The sequence below is a fragment of the Larimichthys crocea genome, chromosome II (genome assembly GCF_000972845.2).
Source record: "Larimichthys crocea isolate SSNF chromosome II, L_crocea_2.0, whole genome shotgun sequence".
In the NCBI taxonomy this organism is placed as follows: domain Eukaryota; kingdom Metazoa; phylum Chordata; class Actinopteri; family Sciaenidae; genus Larimichthys; species Larimichthys crocea.
Window position 1 is genome coordinate 9,240,343 of NC_040012.1, and position 23,158 is coordinate 9,263,500.

The following is a 23,158-nucleotide window of genomic DNA, read 5'->3' on the forward strand; positions in this document are numbered from 1 at the left end:
TTTGTCCAATCTTGAACCAGGATAGTTCATCTATTATCTACCATTCATCACCTAATTGAATGTTACCCTTGACAGGTTTAGAGACAGACATATGTCCTACATACAGGCCTGATAAAAACAATTACTGCAGCCACAAAGGTTCATATTTCAGCAGAGTCCTCTGACCCAAAAAGGAGAATAACCAAAGAGGAAGTGAAAATACAAAATGCTATGATAGATGTTAAGGAAGAGCTGGAGAACAACCCTCAGCATCTGAATGCCTCTGCCCCAAAACAGGATATTGTGTTGCTACACTCAGGATGCACAAAATTTTCTCCTCATCAGCAACAGTGCAATATCACTCTGCTCTAATAACCTCACAAGTAACCGTCTACGTCCTTACAAGTATCACAGCACTTCTAAAGACTCGGTAAATTATTGTTTCTTAGCATCCCTTCTCATTCAGTGCATGCACTGCAACAAAGATTTATTAGTTTATTGCAAATATCTCGCTAGGTGGTTGCTTACATATTTCAAAGTGGCTACACAACAGTTGCTCAGATGGTTGCTGGTGTATTAAAAAAGTTGCATGGATGTTTGGTATAATTTCTGAAAGATCAGTAGACAGCAAACTGTCACTCTCACGTCTGAAACATGCGAGTCTACCTTGAGCAAATGATACACATTCAGCTCTGACTGATTACTGTTATTTTCTTATACTGGTGCACATCAAAATGGTTAATTTCCTGCGCGATACATTTTGATGCATTGTTTTCTTATTCAAAGTCCCAGTAGCTCTATATAAGAAACTGGAAAGTCAATAACCACAGCAGTCTTCCATCTGAAGAAATTTTACAAAGAAAATGGAATGAGAGATCAAAACGGAGGCGACTGATTCATGCATTGTCGTACGTCAGAGGACATTTGCATAAACCTTTCTCTACTTCCACACGTAAGACAGCTGCGTGCCTTCTTTTAAGTTCAATTCATATGAATGGGTTCTGTGTGCATGAATATTTTAAAGACTCAGTCTGCACAATGATGCAGTGACAGATTTAATCATTTGAATTTTCTGATCCAATCCTGCTGTCCGCCGTAAGTCCTCAGCACTGAATCAAACTGTGTGCAGGATGGCAGGTCATTGAATCTTAACTAAATGTCATATTTGTTATGATTTACTGGACATACATACTGCATATATTAGTGATAAACACAGATTAAAACCAATCCACACAACTAGAACTAGACACAGTGGTTGCTGCTACAGTATAAGCATGTAAACTTTCGTTTTTTTTTTAGTTTTTATAATTTTATTCATTCTCTTTCTCTTTTGTTTCAGAATATCCATGTCGTCCCCATTTTTTTTTTTTCATTAAAAGTCAGTCGTTGCCAGTGGCTGATATCAGAAATGTGAAATGAAGTCTGTAAGAGTGGTAGCTGGACTAGACCATTCACTCTGATGAGTCATGCTTAGCATAAATCTCTTACACATCATTTTTTTTTCTCGGACAGGAAGTGAATGGGGCCACTTCTTTTGCCATTTCTGGAGACTGACATCTGTGCAAGCACGAAAAAGTGTGTGTTTGTGTGCATCTCGTCCCTACTTCCCTCCTACCTACCTCCCCCCCCCCTCCCCCCCCCCCCCCCCCCTTTTACCAATAGCAAAATGTTGAAATGTGCCAATCTGAAACATGACTCTTTCTCAATGTAAAGAAAAAAAAAAAACGGACTGTGTCGGTGGTATTAAGATTCCCTCCTTTTCATGTTCATGCTCATAAGTCCTCTGCTTGCAATGCATGGACAATGTCTGCTGCTGTGAGACTTATCAGAAGAATGCTGAGCCCAAGGATAACTCTAGCAACCTTTGTGGTCTTCATCTCAACATATCACTGTTCAACAGCAAATGGTACAGTATGGATTCCAGTTTTCTTACGTGACATATTTTGTATGTAAGACCTTTGTTGCAAGTAAGTCTGTGAGCTGTCATGTGCCTTGGTACTGATCTAACAATCAGCTTCATCTTCATTCATTTGTTTAACTGTGTTCCATTTGTTGTACAATCTAATTCGTTTTACTACAAGATGATGGTAAAAACTACAGTACTTTGTACAGATTGATATGTCACTGTTCACAAGACTGCTTTAAATTTGGACTAAACAAACAACAAGTATAACCAAAGCAACAGTCTCTATTTCAAGGATGCTCTAGAAGAGAGATGCACTCTCTTCAGAACCAAACAAAAAAAACAAAAACATTTATCATCTGAAATTATTTCTCTGCAATCAAAAACATTTTCAGTTGTTTTAAATGTCAAACTTCAGAATGTGCAAGAATGCAATTATGTGCAACATAAATCACACTTTTTTCTTTCATATGTCTCTGCAGATGCACCATTCACACTCATTAACAAAGCAACTGGTTTTTGTCTGGTGAAAAAATTGACCCGTTGCCTTGACCTGCGCTGGACGACCGGTGATCGCCTTTTTGCTACATCGACCAGAAAGTGCCTCGGAGCTCAGGGCAAGACTGTCGGGAGTGAAGTAAGCCTCTATGACTGCAATGACAGGAGTGACCTCCAAAAGTGGGAATGCAAGAATGAAACACTGCTTGCCCTCAAAGGCTCACAGCTCTATATCGAAGTAAAAGCCGATGAATCGATTGCTCTCTCCAGAACTATCACTCCGAATAATGAACTCACAATCACAGGGACATCTAGTGGTGCTTGCACAAGAACATACAGAGGTAAAGTATGAAAGCTTTCAAGTGTAAATCCATTGGTCAAACTAACTTTACTGTGTTTAGAGCACTGTTGTTTTAAACTGACCTACTTCAGATATTGTTTGGTTACTGATGGCCAGGTTGTTAATTGACCTGTCTTGATCTTTAGTTGGTTTTCTCAAACACTTAATCACAAAACCAGGTTATTCTGTAAAATGATGCATCAAGTTCCTCTTCACTAGATTTTGGTTGTGCATGCCTGAAATAAATGAAAGAAAAGATAAAACACATCTTTGCAGAATAATAGACTATGTGACAATTTGGTTAAAGAATTTAAATTTGATCAACCTTTTTTCTTTCTCCTTTCAGAACTTTATACCATTGAAGGAAATGCGTTTGGTAAGATCTGCATGTTTCCCTTCCTGTACAAAGACCGATGGTATGGAGACTGCACAACTTACGACTCGTCAGTGAAGCGTCTTTGGTGTGCAACTGGAACAAAATATGAGCATGAACAGTGGGGATACTGCCCGACCTCTTGTGAGTACTAAAGTTAAATACACTACATGTTACATTTGGTTTTATTAATTAGAGACCTACCACTGGTTTAGGCAATAATACAAATCATGCAATTACTGTAGGCTAAAGTACTAAATTAAAATCTTTGGATGAGTGAATTTAATGAATTCATTTATTTTCCATATTTCATTTGATTCACAGCGACTGACCACTGGGCAAAAAACATTGTAACTGGAGCGTATTATCAGATCAACTCACAGTCATCTCTGACGTGGGCTCAGGCTGACGCCAGCTGCAAACAGCAGGGTGCCTCCCTGGTCAGTATCACAGATCCCAACCAGCAGGCTTTTATGTCAGGTAAGGTGCCACCTGTTTGATGTTTGGCAGTACTGAAACACATACATAGTGACCTGACACAGAGGTGTTAGTTTGCACAGAAATGATCAAAAATATATCTTATATCACATACTTAAAAATGTCAAATGTAATACTTAGTACTGTAGAATTATGACTTTTTCTGATGAAATGTTATGTTAAATCAGCCACATTGTTATACATCTAATTTATGATTATATACAGTACAGGCACAATTTATTTACAAGTTAAGATCAGTTTGATGATTTAAATCGCTGTCAGTGCAGTTTTCCATGATTTGGGAGTTTGCTATATGATTCATAAAGTGCAGTTTTCCATGATTTGGGAGTTTGCTATATGATTCATAAGAGCAAGCATTTCTAGAATCTTTTTTAATTTAGCTAATTTATATCTGAAACAGCTGCAAAGGATATGATTCAACTGGATAATAAAGATATGTACTGTAGCTCTGTTTTAATAAAAAACATGAAATAATAGATGAAGTGACTAGCAGTACCCATTTCTGTTAATATAATGATTAATCAGGCTAGAATATAAGAGCTTTCAGGAGTGGGCGTCTCATTAGGGCCTTGCCAATCATCTTCTTAACTTCATCACACATTACTAGATACACTAAATTGGACATGATTAATCTCACACAGTATATTCCTACCTCTGTGTTTTGATTCATTTCTTTGTGCTTGTTTGGCTGATTTCTGTCTTTTTGTTGACTTGTTTTTAAGCAATGACAAAGAGGAACCATGTGGAAAAGAGGAACAATTTCCTTACTCTGTCCTTTTCTCTTTTTTTTCCCTCCCCCTCTCAACCACACAAACCCACATAAACACACAGCACTACTGGCATCAGGGAATTTCAGACTTTGGATTGGGCTGGTCCTGGACCCAGAACATAACTGGCAGTGGACTGATGGAAAGCCCTTCCGTTATCTGAGATGGACTACAGGTAAGTCGTCCCTCCAATAAAAAGGTATAAAAATCTTAGCTGGAGTTCCCAAAACAAAGACTCCTGAGCTGTCCAGAAGTTTACTGACAAGTGAAAAAATGACGTATAAAGCAAATCCCAGATGTGAGTTTGCACAACTTCACCCTGTAACTAGTCTTCAAGGATGGAAATTCATGTAACAACAAGTCCTGTTTTAATGCTCTGAGAGGGCTGCTAAGGCAACATCATTTTAAGCCTTAAATAATAATATAATATCAATATTTTATATCAATAATTGATGACATGACTACTTGTATGTGTCAGTCACTCATACTGATGAACTCACAGAGGCACTAGAGTTCCCCACAGCTCTTTGGAGCATTCTAGCGTTGACCTTTTTAGCTCATTGTTTTGATTTTACAGCCTGAAACCTCACTGTTTGGCTTCACTTTCACAGCACTCACCAGTAATGTTTCCAGACACAAGGCAAACAGACAAAGTTAGCAACAAGTTGGTGAACACAATGGATCATTTACCAGCTAAGAGACAGATATTCCTCTCAGGAGATAGTGGAGAACAAAAACATTGGACTTACATTCACCAGGTGGACAGATTAGTCCTACAAATGATTTATTTATTTATTTTTATACATTTTTTTGCATGGGCACTGTGGATGTAGATCTGCACCAGTTAAAGAATGAATCTCAAGTTCAATCATCATCTTGTTTTAGGAAATCCACTTCCTAATCCGGGACACAACTGCGCATTTCTTGACTCCACCGGGCAGCAGTCCTGGCTAAGTTCATCCTGCGGCAAGAGAATGGGCTACATCTGCTACAAAGACGGGGCCCCGCCAACTCCTCCACAAAGTACACACAAATATTTTACATCATGCTACTCCATTGTTTCTTTATGTAACACTGTATGATATCATTTAATTCCCTACAACCTGCTCTTTTCATCATCAGTTGAGCAAGGATTTTGTCCGAGCCCTTGGATTCCTTACAACGGCCACTGCTTCCACCTTCAACGCGTTGCTAAAACATGGTCTGGTGCTCAGATAGAGTGCCGCAAAGAAGGGGGAGACCTAGTCAGCATCCGCAATGCGGAGGACCAAGGCTTTGTCATCTCTCAACTTGGATACGGTACGTAAAGGCTTGTAGATATGAAGATAGTCCAATCCTACAAAAGACTGAGCCTGGTCTATTTTTCTCATGTTTTGTGGACTGATTTTAAAACATAATCTGTTTTCAACATGACTAAGTTTAAGAAAGTCAGTAAGATGTATGAGGGCTTTCATTTTTAAATAATGAGGCTACTTACTCATTCAGGGCAAAATCAAATAGCATGGCAAGTTATCATACTCTCAACTCCAGATCATTCATTAAGCTGTCCGTATGCAAAAATAGGACTTTATAATTATATTCAAAACATCCTAAATATGAACAGAATAAATTTTACACATCTTATATTTCATTGTTGATAGAGGACAGGTGGTAAAATACAGTATATATAAAGAAATAAACATATAAACAAGTCAATTTTACTGATAAAATTGGCTACAATATAAATCTACATGATAGTTACTGACAGATCTTGCCCATGTTCAGATAACTAGACCAGGCTATCTGTGTGAAATTTCAGCCACTGGTTGACATGCGGTGCATTCTTTACTGTCCATGTCTGCAGCATCCACTGATGAGCTTTGGATTGGACTGAATGACATCAGGACAGAAGGGCTGTTTGACTGGAGCGACCACTCCTTTGTCAGCTTCACAAGCTGGGCGTATGGGAAACCTTCGCTCTCTGCTGATACTGTGGACTGTATTCTAATGACGGGAGAGGTAGGACACCTCATGTGGATTTGATAGTGCATTTACAGTATATCCATTTTATAGCCATACATGTATAGTAGGCATATGACGAAACATAGTTGGCATCCTGGTTCTATTTGTTCTTTATAAAACAACAAGTCCAAATATTTTTGTGCAACATTTATGAATCGTGTGCACAGATTTTATTTTAACTTGTACAAACAAATCAACTTTTGTCAGATCCATCTATGTTTTCTGATTTCTAAATTGTTGGTAGGAACTGAATTTACAAGTGGTCACAAATATTCGTAAACATGCACAGTTTCTTTTTTATGGTTTGTGAAAACTAGTTTGCTAAATAGCAAATATAATAAGAGTCCAACAGCGATGGTCGACAGTCCGAGAACAGATCAGTGGTCTGGCACTAGTTCTTCATTTTTATCTCTTGTTTTATTCTTCTTCTTCAATTTTTTTAAACCAAAATACTAAAATAAAAAAAGTGAGAACACTCTAAATATCAGTATATATATATCATCCATCCATCCATTCAGTAAGAATTGAAATATTTTACAGTGCTTCTTTCTTTCTTGCAGAATGGAAACTGGGCAGATCGATTGTGTGATGAGAAACATGGCTTTATCTGTATGAAACAGAGTGAAACCGAAAGGCCGGTAGAAGAAGTAGATGTGGATGCCGGCTGTGAAGCTGTAAGTGAACTTCGTATGCAATCTGTTGTTCATGTCATCTATGCAGGAAGTATCTGGCTCCTTGTAACAAAGATAAAATACAATTGTACTCTTTGTTGCAAAAATACTTGTTGGCAAACTACATTTAAATATCTTTCATGAACAAAATAGATTTGTTACATTTTAAAATCATACAAATCATAACTCATCAGTTGTAATCAGTGCTCTGTTTGTTACAGGGTTGGAAAAGGCATGGCTCCTACTGCTACTTTGTAGGAACACACACAAAGACGTTTGCTGAAGCCAAAACTAGCTGTGAGGCCACACAGTCCTACTTAGCCGATGTTTCAACTGGGTAAGAACATTTAATGTTCTTGTTTATTATTATTATTGATATCACACCGTGGCTGTGTGTGCATGCACTATATAGTATATTTCACTTACGGTAATTCAATGAGACAATCAATCCACAACCGTGTGTCCTTATTTTCAGGGTGGATAATGCGTTCCTTGTCAGCTTGGTGGGGATGAGATCAGAAAGACACTTCTGGCTTGGCCTCTCAAACCAGAAAAATATTCATGAGTTTGAGTGGACCAGTGGAAAGTCAGTGAGATATACCCACTGGAATACTGGGATGCCAGGTATAGAGAAAAAGATGCCGTTCCAACTTTAAATAATGGGGCACAAACAGCAGCTCCATAATTTACATCTGACTATTTCTTTTTCCCCCTCAAACAACTCAAGGTAACATTCAGGGCTGTGCTGCCATGACAACTGGGATCTTCGCCGGACTCTGGGATGTGCTGCCCTGCACCAATAGTTCGAAATACATTTGCAAACACCTGGCAAAAGGGGCAGTTTTGACCGCTGCACCACCCACTCAATCTCCTCCCCAGTGTCCAGATGGTTGGATTAAAGTGGGATCAAGAAACCTCTGCTCTAAGGTACAACCAGAGGTCAACCTCTGCCAAACAAAGTAAAACAAAGTGGAAGCAGCAACTCCAAATCAGTGATAATGTTGCTCCGTAACTGCTGAACTGTTCGGCATGTCAATGTACTCCTGCTGTAACATATCAGACCTTCACTTCTTGTCTTGTTCTCAAGTTTTTTACAGGGCCTCGAGCAAATGAAAAGACCTGGTTTGAGGCCAGGGATTACTGCAGGGCCATCGGAGGAGACCTGCTCAGCATCCACAACTCCGCTGAGCTTTTGGTTGGACGGTATGAGCTGGTTAAATACAATTTTAAGTTAAAGATGCAGCACCAGACACCAGTAAAAAAAGCAAAAACATAACTCTTGTAGCATTAAAGATTATTCGATCTATCTGTACATAACTGAACTGTAAAACAGAAAAACTGGCATATGGAGGCATACATTAACTGTAAGTGTATCTTTGCTGTCATTGCTGTCACTTCAGTTGCCCCTGGATGGCCACAACATGCAGAGAAACATATTTAAGATGCTCTGGCTACAGCTGATTAGTGTACAGTAGAGCAATGAGACAGAGCGGCATCAGATAACTGCAAAAATATGTGAACATAATAAAGTTGGACAGATTAATCAATCATGTGACTTTGTGTACAGATATGGAAAAGCTTGGATTGGACTTCGTGCTCCTGACCCGACAACTGGTTATGTTTGGAGTGATGGTAGCCCGGTTAGTTATTAACTTTGTTCTACTAATTTTACAACTAACTTGATAAACCAAATTATTCCATCTTGTTTAGTTTTTTTCAATATTGTTTGTTTCTGTTCACAGTTTAACTTCCAGCACTGGCAGGAGGGAGAACCAAACAATCACAACAATGATGAATCTTGTGCTGAGTTCAGACTCTATAACTGGGATTCAGCTGGGTCTTGGAACGATGTGAACTGTGAGAGTTACAATGACTGGATCTGTCAGATCCGTGCAGGTACAATTCAATTTCAAGAAAATTTTGTATTGAATGCTCATAACATTAACGTTGCGTTGTATTTATACATGCGTAATGACAATAAAGTTGAATCTAATCTAATCTAATCTAATATTCTGGGACCCCTTTTGGACGAGGGTGTGTCTTTTATATTTAGCCAGTAACCACAAGCAAAGAAAATCTGCATTTGTTTTTTAGTTTTTAGCCACATTTAACAATGCCCAATCATCCAATGGGATTACAGATCTCATGCATTTATACATATCATAAATTTATAGTTTTTTTTAGGTATTAAAATTGTTGCATTTCCACCAGATAGTGCTATTTTCCCATGTTTGCCCTATTACAGAAAAAAACCCAACAGTTTTTCTGGTTTCCACAAGAGGCAATGGTTCATAGTTATGGACCATTGTAGGCACTGAAAATGATTTGTGTGTGTTGATATGATGTCAGAGGGTGGGTGTATGTGTGTGTGTGCGTGTGTGTGTGTGTGTTTGTGTGTGTGTTTGTGTGTGTGTGGTGTGTGTGTGTGTTGTGTGTGTTGTGTGTGGGGGGGGGGGGTACATGTGTGTACAGCTAGATATAGAAATAATTGAGAAAAAAGTTAGGGTTAGAGCATTCATGAGTACAATATGGTAGCCGATAGTAAAAACTATAATTTTGAAGTGAGTGCTCTAGATTGCAATGGCGGTGGGATCACAAATTACATTTTTTTTTTATTGGTTCTGTGTTAATATTAGTGCTAAGAGGAAGTTTTGTTCCTGATCATTGACATATCCTAGACTGTGATAATCCAAAACTACATTTGACCCTTTGTATTTCGTATACAGAATCCTGAAAATTAATATTGTTAGTTATGATTAGGCCTGATGTTGATTAAAAAATGTAACTCAGTGAAAGTTCAAGAAAAATATGAATATATAATATTTATCACGTTTTTTTGATGTGGATGTTTTTTCCTACAAATTTCCCAAAAGGTTAAAGCTAAATGTGAGCACTTAGTATGCTCTCTATAATACTGAAAAGTACTGTAATTGTATTATTGTACACAAAGAAAACTGTCTCATCGATATCAAATACTGACTCTTGAGACCAAGAAGATTTTATGTCTTGTTTATTTTTTTTCATTTTGTAACCACGTTAGCTAATTTAGTTAAAACTCTAATACAGTTGAATATACAGCAAACACTTATATTTGGTCGCTTTTTTTCTACAAGAAATTGACACTCGTTTGTGGTCTTACAGGAGTGACTCCACATCCACCACCAAATAACACCGCTGTGGGTAAGTTGACACTGGCACACACAAACACTTACACATTTACAGGTATATTGCTTGCCAGTACCGGGAAGTAAGTTGCTGTTTCTAAAACCATTGCAGATTATAACATAACTTCTGATGGTTGGCTTGAGTGGAGAGGGAAGCAATATTATATCAACAGAAACTCAATGCCCATGGAGGATGCTCAGCACTTCTGTAAGCAGAGACATGGTAACTTGGTATCCATCTTGAGTAAAGAAGAAAATACCTTCTTATGGAAACAGGTGGGTATTCTCACATTCACGTCAAGCTTTTGCAGATAATGAAAGATGGTTTACTAATTAGAAAAATATGTTAAGGCTTAATGTGAGTACTACTGTGTGGGTGTGTTTTAACAGATTTCCAGAACCTATGGGTCCTATTATATAGGCATGTCAGTGGATCTTGATGGGTCATCTTGGTGAGTATCAAAGAATGCCATGAAATATAATACAATGGATCACTGGTTCTAAGGTGGACAGGGAAAACTGATTATGATTTCAAGCATTAATGTTACTTACACAAGGCAGACTGAATAGGATGACTGATTTATTGGTTTAAGTACGCCATTTTGTACAGAGATCATTTTATTATTATGATTTTTTAACTATCTCTGCAAATTTCTCAGATCTTTAAAACAACGCTATTAATCGTTGTAGTAATTGTGCCTCACTCAAAAGTTCCTCAGAGTTTGTTATGGACAAAATTGTCAAAAACTGATCACAGCAGGTACAATCAGGTAATTAATAATTTTCTGCATACAAAATGCAAGGGGCAAAGTTTAGTTTTGAATTATTACAAATGTTAATGAGTAGCAACAACACTGGTTTTCATATGTTTTTGTTTTGTGTGCCATGTCAGATAATAAAAATAATAATATAAAAAAAATATTTCAAATAAATAAAAACTTAACTGAAACTGAAATTTTTGATTCAATTACAGGTTAGGCAGAGACACCATCTGGTAGAGCATAATAAAAACTACAACTTTGAAACCAAAAGAATGCATATATATATATATATATATAAATATATATATATATATATAATATATATATATATATATATATAAATGCGTGATTTTATTGGGATTAGTGGAGCGAAGTGGAGTTCTTGAGTTGAATTGAGATAAGACTGACTCACACATTGTTTATTTAGCAGGCTACATATATTATCACTACTATATTTTTGTCCTCCGTCTATTTACTATGCAAAACAGCAACAACTTGGATAAAAATGTGTAATCAATTGAATTTATGAGAGCCCGTTATAATGTAACTCAACTGTGTGTGCTTGAAGGTGGATGGATAATTCTCTAATAGGGTTACAGCGATGGGACGAAAATCAGCCAAGTTCTGAAAGCTTTGACAAGAACTGTGTTGTTATGACTTATTATATGGGTGAGTAATCCAAACATATTAAATGAAATATTAATCCAAGATAACATTAATATGTTACTTTTAATAAACTGCTGCATTTTAAATGTTTCTTATTGTATATCTGCTGTACTTACAGGTTTCTGGAGAACTTGTAATTGTGGCCAAGAGGAATATTCCATTTGTAAACGAGGGAACAACCCACCTGTCAACACCACTGCAGCTCCCACAGTTCCTCTTAAAGGTGGCTGCCTACCTGGGTGGAAGAAATTCGACTCCATGGTCAGAAATCACTGTTATAAACCATCAAAAATGAAAGAGCTTGAGTATAATTCTTCAGGGATAAACCTTCTCTACCACTTTTTAAGTGGTATTTTTAAGTACAGTGGCTCTCATTAAAGAAAGGGAGTTTTTTTTTGGAGGTTTGAGAGAGGAAAAAAAATTACAATTTCATTTCTTTGTAGTGTTACAGTATCAAAACCCAGAAGATCAGATGGGAGGACGCTAGGAAACAGTGCTATAGCATTGGAGGCAGTTTAGTCTCGATTCCCACAAGACGTGTGCAAGGTTTGTTCTACATTTTACCATATATTGTTTTTATAATGATCATAATCACCCATAATTGTGGGTACAATGCAAATAGAGAGCGTGAAAGAGATATTTTGTGAAATTAAATTAAATATTCAGACTCAATCATAATCTTGCAAAATGATTCATTTGAATTGAATGAAACCTGTGTTGCCAAAGTTAGGTGGAGAAAAAAATGATTGACCTCATTTCTACCACTGAAATTTTCAGCATTTTTGATCACCACATTGGCTGAAACAGCAGCTGGAGACACGTGGATTGGTTTAAATAGTTTAAAAGAAAGTGGATTTTATTGGACTGATGGAAAACCAAGGCGATACACCTACTGGGGCTATTCTGTAAGTACACCAAATCTATGTGTATATATGTAATGGACAGCTGTAATGTGAAGCTAATTAATTGCAACATTAAAGAGCAACCCAACACCAATTCACATTCACAGTAATCTAGAAGTGTACTCAAGGGTGTGTCAGTACACTGTGACATTACTATTGGGTGTGAATAGACAGCCAGAGATGGCACTGCTTTGTAGATTGTTGTTGAGTTACTGTTTAATACAAATAAGAAATGTTGAAAATTAATGTCAATATTTCTATTTTAAAAAATTTGTTCTGCTTTCTAGAAAGGTCGACGTCATCCTGGGTCCTTTTATCAAAGATGGGATGAGGTAACATTTCCTGGATTGTTTTTAAAGTAAAAGTCCTTCAGTTTAGTTTGTCATAGGTCTAAAAACAAACAGATGTCATACCGAAAAGATTTTGAAATCCTAACTATTCCCAATTCCTTTCACCAGGAAGACTGTGTTGTGATGACCAGTAATTCTGTTATTGGCTTAGGTAAATGGTTGGTTAAGTCTTGCAATGACACCAATGGATATATCTGTCATCGAAATGTTGGTGAGTTCATCTTTTTTTCTCTTTTAGAAACTATCCAGTAAAATTAAATGATGGAATATCTAATTTACATACATGTCTTACATTTAAACCCCACATTGGTGTACTAATTGTAGTTGGTGTACAGCATGTACATGCACTGCATGTATCAGGATGCTCTTTGTAACCTTGTAAAAAATTTAAATTGTTAGCCGTTACCTGCTAACGTATGTATAATAATAAGTAAAAAACAAATTGATTTCATCTCTCTCAACAGAACCAACTTTAAAGCCTCCACCAGAGCCAACAATTCCTAACATCTATGTGTCTCTGGGAAATGACAGCGTCAAGGTTGTGACTAAAAATCTGACCTGGGAAGCCGCTAAGAAACAATGTGAGGGTGACAAAGCCACCCTGGCTAGCCTGCGTAATGACTGGACTCTGGCCTATGTCGAGCTGTTGACTATGAATCTCAACGCTCCTGTTTGGATTGGACTGAACAAACAGCAGGTACGGGGCTGTATCCATCTGAAGTTACTGTAGCACAAAAGATCCTGCAGGCTAGTTCGAGGGTAAATTATGACCTGAATAAAACCTTAAGTAATATTTTAAGTCAGATAATATACAAGTACGAATGACTAATGAACTATAAATGATTAGCCTTCATCCCTCACATGCAACATAGCTGACCATCTACTCCAGTAGTCGAGTTGTAAAATGAAACCAGGGGGGATGGTGAAATTTTTCATTTATGTGACATATTTTCCAGCGGAGGGTCTGAAAATTTTTTGTATTTCTTAGATGCAATTTCCTGCATTCTAGTCAATTTTAGGGTGACTTGCTAGACATGGCAAATCCTAAATCCCATCTGATTCATAGCTTGCATTCTCAGTTGCATTGCCTGCACAAGACAATACTATTATCGGAAAGAAACAATAACCACTTAACTATGGACATCATGTCATTCACATCTTTTTTTAAACATATTTGTAAAAACATTTGAAATATCTTTATTTGTGAATGTGCTCAAATATGTTTTTTAAACACAATATTTGTGTATGTTTTTAACATCTTTTTAAAACACCATTTTTAACATCTCTGTGTTTTTAAACATATTGAAATACATTTAAACACATTTTTGTAAAAAAATATCTTCACTTAAAAAAAACACAATTTAAGGAGGAGGAAAGAAGACTTCAAATTTTAAGACGACGCGATGTTTGAAACAAGCGGTATTAAAAGAATATGAAGCAGCCGCTGCTAAGGTTAAACAACACAGAGTGTGGATCCTGATTGGCGGATCTTGATGATTGACACCTGTCGACCAATCAGAGGCAGGAGAATCGATTACATGCATTACAATCGATTCCACATGCATTGATAAAATGCCACAAGGGATGGAAGAAGGGATGACCATTTTAGAAGAGGGATGATTTTGACAATTTTTGCCCCCCCCTCAACTCAAGTACTGATCTACTCTTATACAATACCAGAGGTGTGTAATATATGTGTCACATATGTAACACATTTTTAAAAAGCCATTTAAATATTGATTAGTAACATGCTTAATTAAAATGTATACTTTCAATATGAATGCAATATGATCCATTCTTACTTTTAGACTCAAGGTTATTTTAAGTACATTGACAACTGGCACCTGAGTACTACCAACTGGGCTGAAGATGAACCGAGCAGGGGCAAACCTTGTGTGTACGTGGATGTGGATGGGAAATGGAGGACTGCTTTCTGCAATGAGACCATGAACAGCGTTTGCATGCAGTCTACAGGTACACAATCCTTACAGGCAATGTACATGAATATAGTTCAGAAGTAATAAAGAAAGTAGTAAAATGTTAACTTCTGTAGGATTAGGTGATTATACTGCAACTGTTGTAATATACTTAATACCAAGTCCTGACCCATGACATATCAGACCAGGTTGTTTGAATCCCTTAGATTTGTTTTTAAAGAGTGGTGACATAGACATATACTAATATACTATACTTTACATGTTGTTGTTCTCTAATGGACAAACTATATAATGTTTTCAAATTTATCTTAAACCTAATCACTCAGATACCAATATATCTGCAATATCTACTGATATATTGGCTTTCCAGAAGAAAACTTGTGTCTGGGTTTTAAATAATCAAACCATAATTTGCTATTTATCTAAAATCAAAGAGCCATATAGTTTCTTCTTTGCTCGTTACTGTTAAGCAGCAGTGCACCTCACGTTGACATGGATTGCTGGAAGCCAGATTGTAGCAGTCTACAGCAGTGGTCTGGCAACAATATCTGACCCTCCAGATTATTTTGATAGCGCCTGATGCTGAAATAGATCTCAGTCGTGGAATCGACTGTTGTTTACAAAAATAAAGCATATTTTGCAGCAGTTCTTTATTTCTAAATTTAGTTTCCATTCTGAAAAGGTTTGACTAAGTCCTAAAGATTGTGTTGCTTGCTCGACACACTGCTGTAATAGCCGACATGCAATGTCGGTTCAGTTAGCCATTATAAAATTATACTCATCAGACGTGACTGTGGGCCACACGTGAACAGTAAGACAGCAAATTCAGCTGAATTTTATCAAAAGCATTGACAAGAAAATCAGCCACTGATGTCAAGGAATAATTCAAAGTCTTCATGAACATTTCATGACTCAAATAGGGCATTAATGTCCTCTTTTACTTCTTGAGTCATATTTATGTGTTCTCTGCAGAGGTCTGTCTAAGGCGGTTTGCATTGGTGAGTAAAGAATAAAGAAACGAGCCACATTATGTGTCACTACTACTGTTTTCCTCAAAGGACTGCAAAACCCAGACTGTCCTACACGATGTAACCACAGTGTGGAGCAGTTAACTAAGCAGTTACAAAAAGACACCCCTTAACAATCTGTCAGACGTTCCAGTTACATTTAATTTCTTAAATTATCCTTTGATTATATTCTGGCCCACAATCTACTTGCACAGAAGGACATTTAGTCAGTTGATCCTGTCTTCACTGTCTCTGTCACTCACAGATGTGCCACCAACACAGTCAACCGTGTTCCCAGGAGTTTGCCCAGAAGAGACCAATGTGGAGTACCGCCCGAGTTACACCTGGGTGCCATATAAGAGTCATTGTTATTTGTTTGTCACAGAGGAAATTGAATGGGCAGATGCAGCTAGCAGCTGTGTAAGGCACGGTAAGAGACACTCGGTTCAGAGAAAATTAGACACCAAGTAATATGGGTTCCATAATTTTTTTTGTTGTTTTGTTGTTAAGGTGGAATACTGGCCAGCATCGGAGATCCTGAGGAGCACAAATTCATTAATAACAATATTGAAACATTTAAAGATAGTCACACTTCTTTCTGGATTGGCCTGTATAAAACGCACAAAGGTATAATTACACGCTTTGTATTTTTTGTTTTGTTTTTTGTTTCTAACAAACTGAAACCTGCTTCGTTATGTTATTGGCACTATTTTTCTTTACTGCATTAGCTGGTGTGAGCTGTGTGTTTAGAGCATTACTGCCACCTGTGGATCGATTACAGCTGCATAATAACATCAAACAAGAGAAAATAGTAACTGATTTTATGTTGGGCCCTAGGGACATGGAAGTGGTTGGACAAATCAGTCATGGAGTACACCAACTGGACTTTAGATGAACCTCAGTATGACTTTGGAGAGATCGGATCCACAGATGGGGCTTGGAAGACAGGACGTAGATGGCACGACAGAGCATACATCTGTGAAACACCCAAAGGTAAGATAATGTGCATGTAGCTTAAATATTCTTTTCATGAGTACTTGACACACTTGTAGCGTGTTTCGAAAAGTAAACGAGAGCCATACTCTGTTAAAGGTCCGTTTTCCTAAAAAGGTTCCAACATCATTATCAGCCTTTGTAAACTTCATACAAACAATGCAGAACTGACAGATTGGGAGCGCAATTTGTTTTATATTGCAGTAATAATTTATATCCATCTCTTTTGCTCTTGGTTACTTGACAAAGTGATTGGGGTTCTTCTAGCAGGATTTCATATTTCTAAAGACAGAAAAAGGCCAAAAATTGGTAGAATTGGTCTGGGTTTGGGTGTCCTGAGTCGGGGCTCTCCAACTTTGTGATTTTACTATTCAATGTCCATATGTGGTTTGTTCTCAAACAACAATAAGGGTCATCCAGCCTCAGATCATTTTTTGCAACTTGGCTATTTCACAGATTTTTTATGTTTGCATTGCTAAAAAGACTTCCCTTCAGGGGATGGATGCAAAGATGGAAGTGATAAAATTACACATTTATATGTTTCAAAAGAGATAAGTTACCTGACAGTTCCCCTTCTTTTTCCCCAACAGTGATGCCTGGTGTTTCAGACTCAAATAGTGGTAAGCTACAGCTTTGTATTGTTTGAGGTTGTACAGTATTAAAGTTATTTTATAAAATATGATTTAATTTTGATATTTGAAAAAGAAAAATACATGTAATGAAACATAAACAAACCTTTTGTTTTGACTGACCAACATCTATTTGCTTCATTTTGTGCAGAGTCTATCAAAGATAAGGATTCTCACAGTCGTGTCCACACAAGTTTGGTAGTCGTGCTGGTCATCACTGCAGTTTCTACGGTGATAGTCATTGGATTCTTCCTCTACAAGAAGTCTCCTGTGCCCTTACCTACATTCGACAATCCACTCTACTTTGACAGCGAGCGGTCCCAGCCTGATGTGGTCGATACCAATAAACTGATAGAGAATGCAGAGGTAGAAAACCCTGAGCCTATTATAACTCTGTGATTTACAAGGTAGCAGTATCTAGTGGGACATACACTATACTGTACTGTCTTCAGGACTGATGTATTACATATTGATGCTTCATCTGTGTTTTATGCTGTTTTTTGTTTTTTTGTTTTTTTACTATATACAGTATATATTCAGTTATTTAACAATATGTCACTAAGTGTGAGTTTCAACGGAGTTGGCAATGTCTGACCTCATGGAACAGAACAATTTAGGCTCTAGGATGTCTCAATGGGAATGATTTGTATTTGATTTTTTCTTCTGTGATTCAATGTTAATAAGACAGCCCTGTGACGAAACGGCTTGGTCAGGGTGTAGCCCACCTCTCGCCCAATGTCAGCTGGGATTGGCTCCAACCCCTTTCACAATATCAGGATAAGCGGTTATGGAACATGGATCGATGGATGAATGTAAATAAGTGTTACATGTTGTGCTTATACCCACTAGATGCTGTTCATTGCTTGTACTCTGTAACTGTGTCACAGTTAAATAAATATTAAACTTGTCTCAAAACATTATATGTCCATTTACTGAGTCCTGTCCTTATGGAATAAAACATCATTCACTTCCCGTCATACTCCATCCCTTTCTAGCTGTTGCTGTAAAGACATTCTGTATCTCGTGGCATTTACCTTAGTTAGCCCCATGTGCCCCATGTACGAAGGCTGAGTCCTTTCTGCAATGACCCAGGGTTCGATGCTGACCTGTGGCCTTTTGCTGCATGTCATCCTCCTCTCTCATTCCCCACTTTCCTGCCACTCTTCAGCTATCTCTGTCAATTAAAGCTTGAATAGCCAAAAAAAAAAAAAGACATTCTCTATCTGTGAACTTTTTATTCATATACACAGAGAGAGGACCCTGACATGAAAATCTCACAAAAAAATGTACAGTCTTGAGTGGTCAATATTTTCTACAAAAAACATACCGCATTACATCATCATGCCTGATTGTCAGACACACGAGTTCAAGGTTGGGATAAAAGTGTCTTCTCACATTTATTCTTACACGATAAGCATGCTGTCAACATAATGTTTCACATCAGAGTGATTCAGCGAGGTTCTTATCTTTAAAACAATAAGCCTTCAGTAAATAATAAAAAAAAATAATCTTTTGCTGTTTAATCACAGTTGATTCCTGTACAAAGTCCAAAAAAGTGCACACCACACCTCAAAAAACATCTGAGTCAATATCAGTGTAGTGTCAGCATTATACAGTCTTGAATAAAATTGTTTTGTGCAGGCTACATGATGATAATGAGTCATGTGCAATTTATTAATTCTGAGGTCTGTTTAGTTATGGACAGTGTCTTTAAAATTGACCTGAGATTAAAGTAAAGTTTAAAGGGGTCCATATATTTTGAAACCAGCTGTATCCATTGACAATCAATCCCTTTATTTTCTTAATAATACACATAAAATGCTTTATACAATTGATGCAGAAGCAAGCTGAGACTTTCCCAACTATATCCTGTCCTATCTGGTTTTTCTTAGAATGAGGCCCAGGGACAGGTCAGAGAGGTGACATCTAGATTGGGGACATACTGGCTACTGATTAGGGGATATGTTGAAGAAAACTGTTTAGATGCCATATATGCAAATTGTCTGTTAACAATTTACAGGGGTTGACACAAGAAAATGTATAAGAACCAACTGTCAGAGCTCCTCAGTGAGCCTTTAATGTATAAGAACCAACTGTCAGAGCTCCTCAGTGAGCCTTTTTAACCCCTTTTAGTGTGTTGCACTGTGAAACGCTCCTCTTGTACAAGAATAATAAATTCAACTTCAACTTTGATGCTTTGAATCCGTGCCTCCTTATTTAAGGGTTTTTCTTTAAAATTCCCGTAACAGATGGCGATGATGAGAAGGATGACACAGGGAGCACAAGGAGGTCACAAAAAGTGGGTGGAGCGGAAATATGAAAGAATACCAAAGAAAAACTGCCCAGACCAATGACCAGTTGATCCTTTTAGAGGTTTTCACTGCAAACATGTATGAACACCAACTTTAGTATACTGAATCAACAAACTGACTGGCAAAACAGTAGTTGCACACTGGAGCCCCCTTAACTCTAACTAATATAACGTACATTAGTTAGAGTTAAAGGGGCTCCAGTGTTCAACTACTGTTTTGCCAGTAATTGCCGCAATGTTACGATGTCACAATATTTCAGCTGTACTGTACATACACGAGAGTTGAACTATTAACCTTTCTGTAGCTATGGCTCTGCAGCTCGAAACTTGAAATAAATAACAAGTGCATCAAACCAGCAAAAGGAACTCAGTGAATTCAGAAATGTCCTCCAGTGTTAGATTCTACTAGAAACTCCCAAATGAATTGTTTTTGTCCCTTTTCATGGTTTAGTATGTAAAATGACCTTGTGTCTGGCAAATTAAGCAGTTTCGATTTCATAACAGACAACACTGACATTTACTTAATACATTAAAAATAAATATAGTAATTTTAAAGTCCTTTTTTCCCCTATATGTCATTATTAACAAATAAAGTACTATATGCCACAGCGCAAGAAAGACAGCAAGGTGTTGTTTGAGGTGCATTTCATCAGAAAGCAATCACTTTATGACCACAACACTTTATTAAGTGTTATATTCCGTCTGTTATGTGTTAAATTAAGTGTTAAATTAACAAATTATTTTCTACATGTTAACTGATAGAGGAGGAGGAGCGTTAAAATTAGATTAGATAACGAGAACCATTCAGGAGACCCACAATGGACCCCCCCATTTTGTATTCAATACAAAATGAATAAATATGTACTTAAAATGTTATTCATAAGAAAAAGACACTTCTTTACAGCATCAGTTATCACCTTCCTCCTTTGTGATTCTTCGCTATGTGAAGTTCTGCAGGTATACGTCAAAGTTTAGGCTTTGTTTTGAGCTATCGATAGACCATCTTGTATCATCACACCATTTGTCATATCGCACAGCCCAATTCTCTCATGTAGGTTAAGAGAAATGTGTTCAAATCAAAAGAGATAAGGTCAGAAAGAGATTTAATTCTGGTTTCTCCATTCTCCATTATCCTTGAAGATCATTAAATATGCAAAGATTATACACTAAATGATTATAATTTTGTTGACATTTTCAAAACCGTATATGCTTTTTGACCATAAAACCACAATAAGGTGCGGCTGCTACAGTACATTATTCACTTGGCACATTCACTTGACATTAAGGGCATTAGGAGAAGATGCTTTGTGCTGACAATTTTTCCAGTCTTTAGCCAGCTTTCTTCTTCGTGATGTTGCCCAATTTTCCTATAAGGACATTTGCTGTCACACTACTGAGAACAAAGGTGGTTTCATGTACTTAGAAATACCACTTCCTCATTTTTTAGAATGTATTACAGACATTACGTACATTCATCTATCTCAGAAATGCTTTTTCTTGTCAAATCCGATGACAAAACAAGCTGCACGGTAAATCACTTACTTACAGAAATCAGCATCAGGGAGTGAGTATTGCTCATTAGTTAAGGGATTGGTGAAGTTAGTATGTTAACATCAAATCTCATCACATTTAGTCATTTAGCTGTTGTTTTATACAAAGTGGCTTACAGATAAGGGAACAATCAGGGTTATAGTGAGATAACAAAGTGTTAGTGCAGCAATAAGTGCTGTGACAATTCTTAAAGGAGTAGATTTGTCATGTCCAGTTGTTAGAAGTGCTGGGAGAGAAGGTACTCTCTGAAGAGCTGGGTCTTCAGGAGTTTCTACAACATCAAATCACTACTTTAATCATAGTGTTAAAGCTTGTGTTCATTTATCTGAGGTACTTATTAAGGTCTGTTCCTGAGTTCTCTTAGCCTGTTATCCAGTGACTGGACATTTGCTTGAAGGATATTCAGTAGACGAGGCTTATGTGCATGTTTCCTCAGCCAGACCAGCGCCACACATCCTTTGTCTGTATGGTCTGCATCATCTATCTGTATAGATATAAGTACAACTGAGACTGGATTTGCAAATAATCAGATAAACATATTTTCTTTCATATTCTAAAGGGATAGTGCACCCTATAGTAAGTGAGTAAGTACAGTAAGTACGACAGCAGAAAGCAAAATTGACAGACAGCAAAATTGTATGATCACAGTTTGGTTTCACAGAAACACACGCACACACACACACACACACACACACACACACACACACACACACACACACACACACACACACACACACACACACACACACACACACACGCACACACACACACGCACACACACACTGATGGTGACAAAGTCTTCGCTGTTACTTTTGCCTTCCTGTCACAGTAGACTGAGGATGTCCTGTCACTGATGACTTTGATATCTATGAACACATACCCTACAACAGTGTTTTTCAATCCTGGTCTTCTAGGAACACTGCCCTTGCATGTTTTAGATGTTTCCTCCTCCACCACACCTGATTCAAATGATCAGCTCGTCGTCCCCAAGGACCAGGATTTAAGAACACTGCCCTATAACAATCCAGTAGAATGAATGATTATTGAGTTAGAAACAATAAAAAACACTATATGCCTACGAGGAGACCCCAGTCAACATGTGTGATCTTTATGACCACTTTTGATATTGGAGAACATTGCATGTGTTTTTTGTGCAGTTTCGTGTTTGTGTTCTTTCACAGTTGAAAGGCCTGGTGTCCGTATAAAAGCAGGAGGGAGGGAGTGTAGAGGACATCGACGATTCCACTTGCCAGATTGTCTTTAGCGTCAGGCAAAGCTCTCTCGTGTTTATCTCCGGACTGCTTCCCTGGATTCCCTCCCCGCAGGGTTCAGCTGGAGAGTGGGCCTGTTTTGGCTGGCTCAGTTTGTGGACTTATAACTGTATACATACTTTCGTATAGCAGAGAGGCTGTTACAAAGAACTGGGATTCTCCATTCACCTGCTGTGGGTTTTGGCTGTCCTTTTTATTGAATAAACTGTTGAATTGTTCCGGCTCTGATCTCAGTCTGTGCTGTAGTTGGGTTCAACCTCATGCCGTTACATAAATGTGTTGCTATACAGCATTCAGTTGTGTATTTAATTATTTTCTTTTTACTTAAATTTGTGTGTCTTTACTACTCTAATTAGCTTTTTTTTGTCTCACAGGTTTTCATGGATTGTGGCTGCTGCTGTGGCCCTGCATGACTGCATATAATATAATTATCATTACTACTACCATATCTCCATTAAAGTTTATAGTTACAGTTATTGTTTGGCTGGTTTCACAATTACTTCCAATAAAAAAGCAGGTTAAAGTAAAGCTGCCCTTTCCTGTTAGTCACGCAGTTTACATGTAAGTCAGAGACATGATGCTGATT

The 23,158-nt window shown here is 37.5% G+C and overlaps 1 protein-coding gene across 1 annotated transcript; it reads left to right on the forward strand.

Annotated features, from left to right (window-relative positions):
- Nucleotides 1–1,725: 1,725 nt before the first annotated feature.
- On the forward strand, nucleotides 1,726–18,359 carry LOC104926167 (macrophage mannose receptor 1). The gene is made up of 31 exons (XM_027291038.1): nucleotides 1,726–1,885; nucleotides 2,365–2,721; nucleotides 3,067–3,237; nucleotides 3,418–3,573; nucleotides 4,423–4,533; nucleotides 5,244–5,381; nucleotides 5,481–5,657; nucleotides 6,202–6,356; nucleotides 6,920–7,033; nucleotides 7,252–7,367; nucleotides 7,506–7,654; nucleotides 7,758–7,957; nucleotides 8,118–8,233; nucleotides 8,598–8,670; nucleotides 8,773–8,926; nucleotides 10,172–10,210; nucleotides 10,307–10,470; nucleotides 10,585–10,646; nucleotides 11,524–11,624; nucleotides 11,740–11,882; nucleotides 12,065–12,167; nucleotides 12,399–12,526; nucleotides 12,811–12,855; nucleotides 12,982–13,084; nucleotides 13,338–13,570; nucleotides 14,682–14,847; nucleotides 16,083–16,247; nucleotides 16,328–16,444; nucleotides 16,655–16,810; nucleotides 17,401–17,430; nucleotides 17,591–18,359. Exons 1-31 carry the CDS (start codon nucleotides 1,783–1,785, stop codon nucleotides 17,836–17,838), a joined length of 4,293 nt encoding a protein of 1,430 aa, XP_027146839.1. The 5' UTR covers nucleotides 1,726–1,782; the 3' UTR covers nucleotides 17,839–18,359.
- Nucleotides 18,360–23,158: the final 4,799 nt, after the last annotated feature.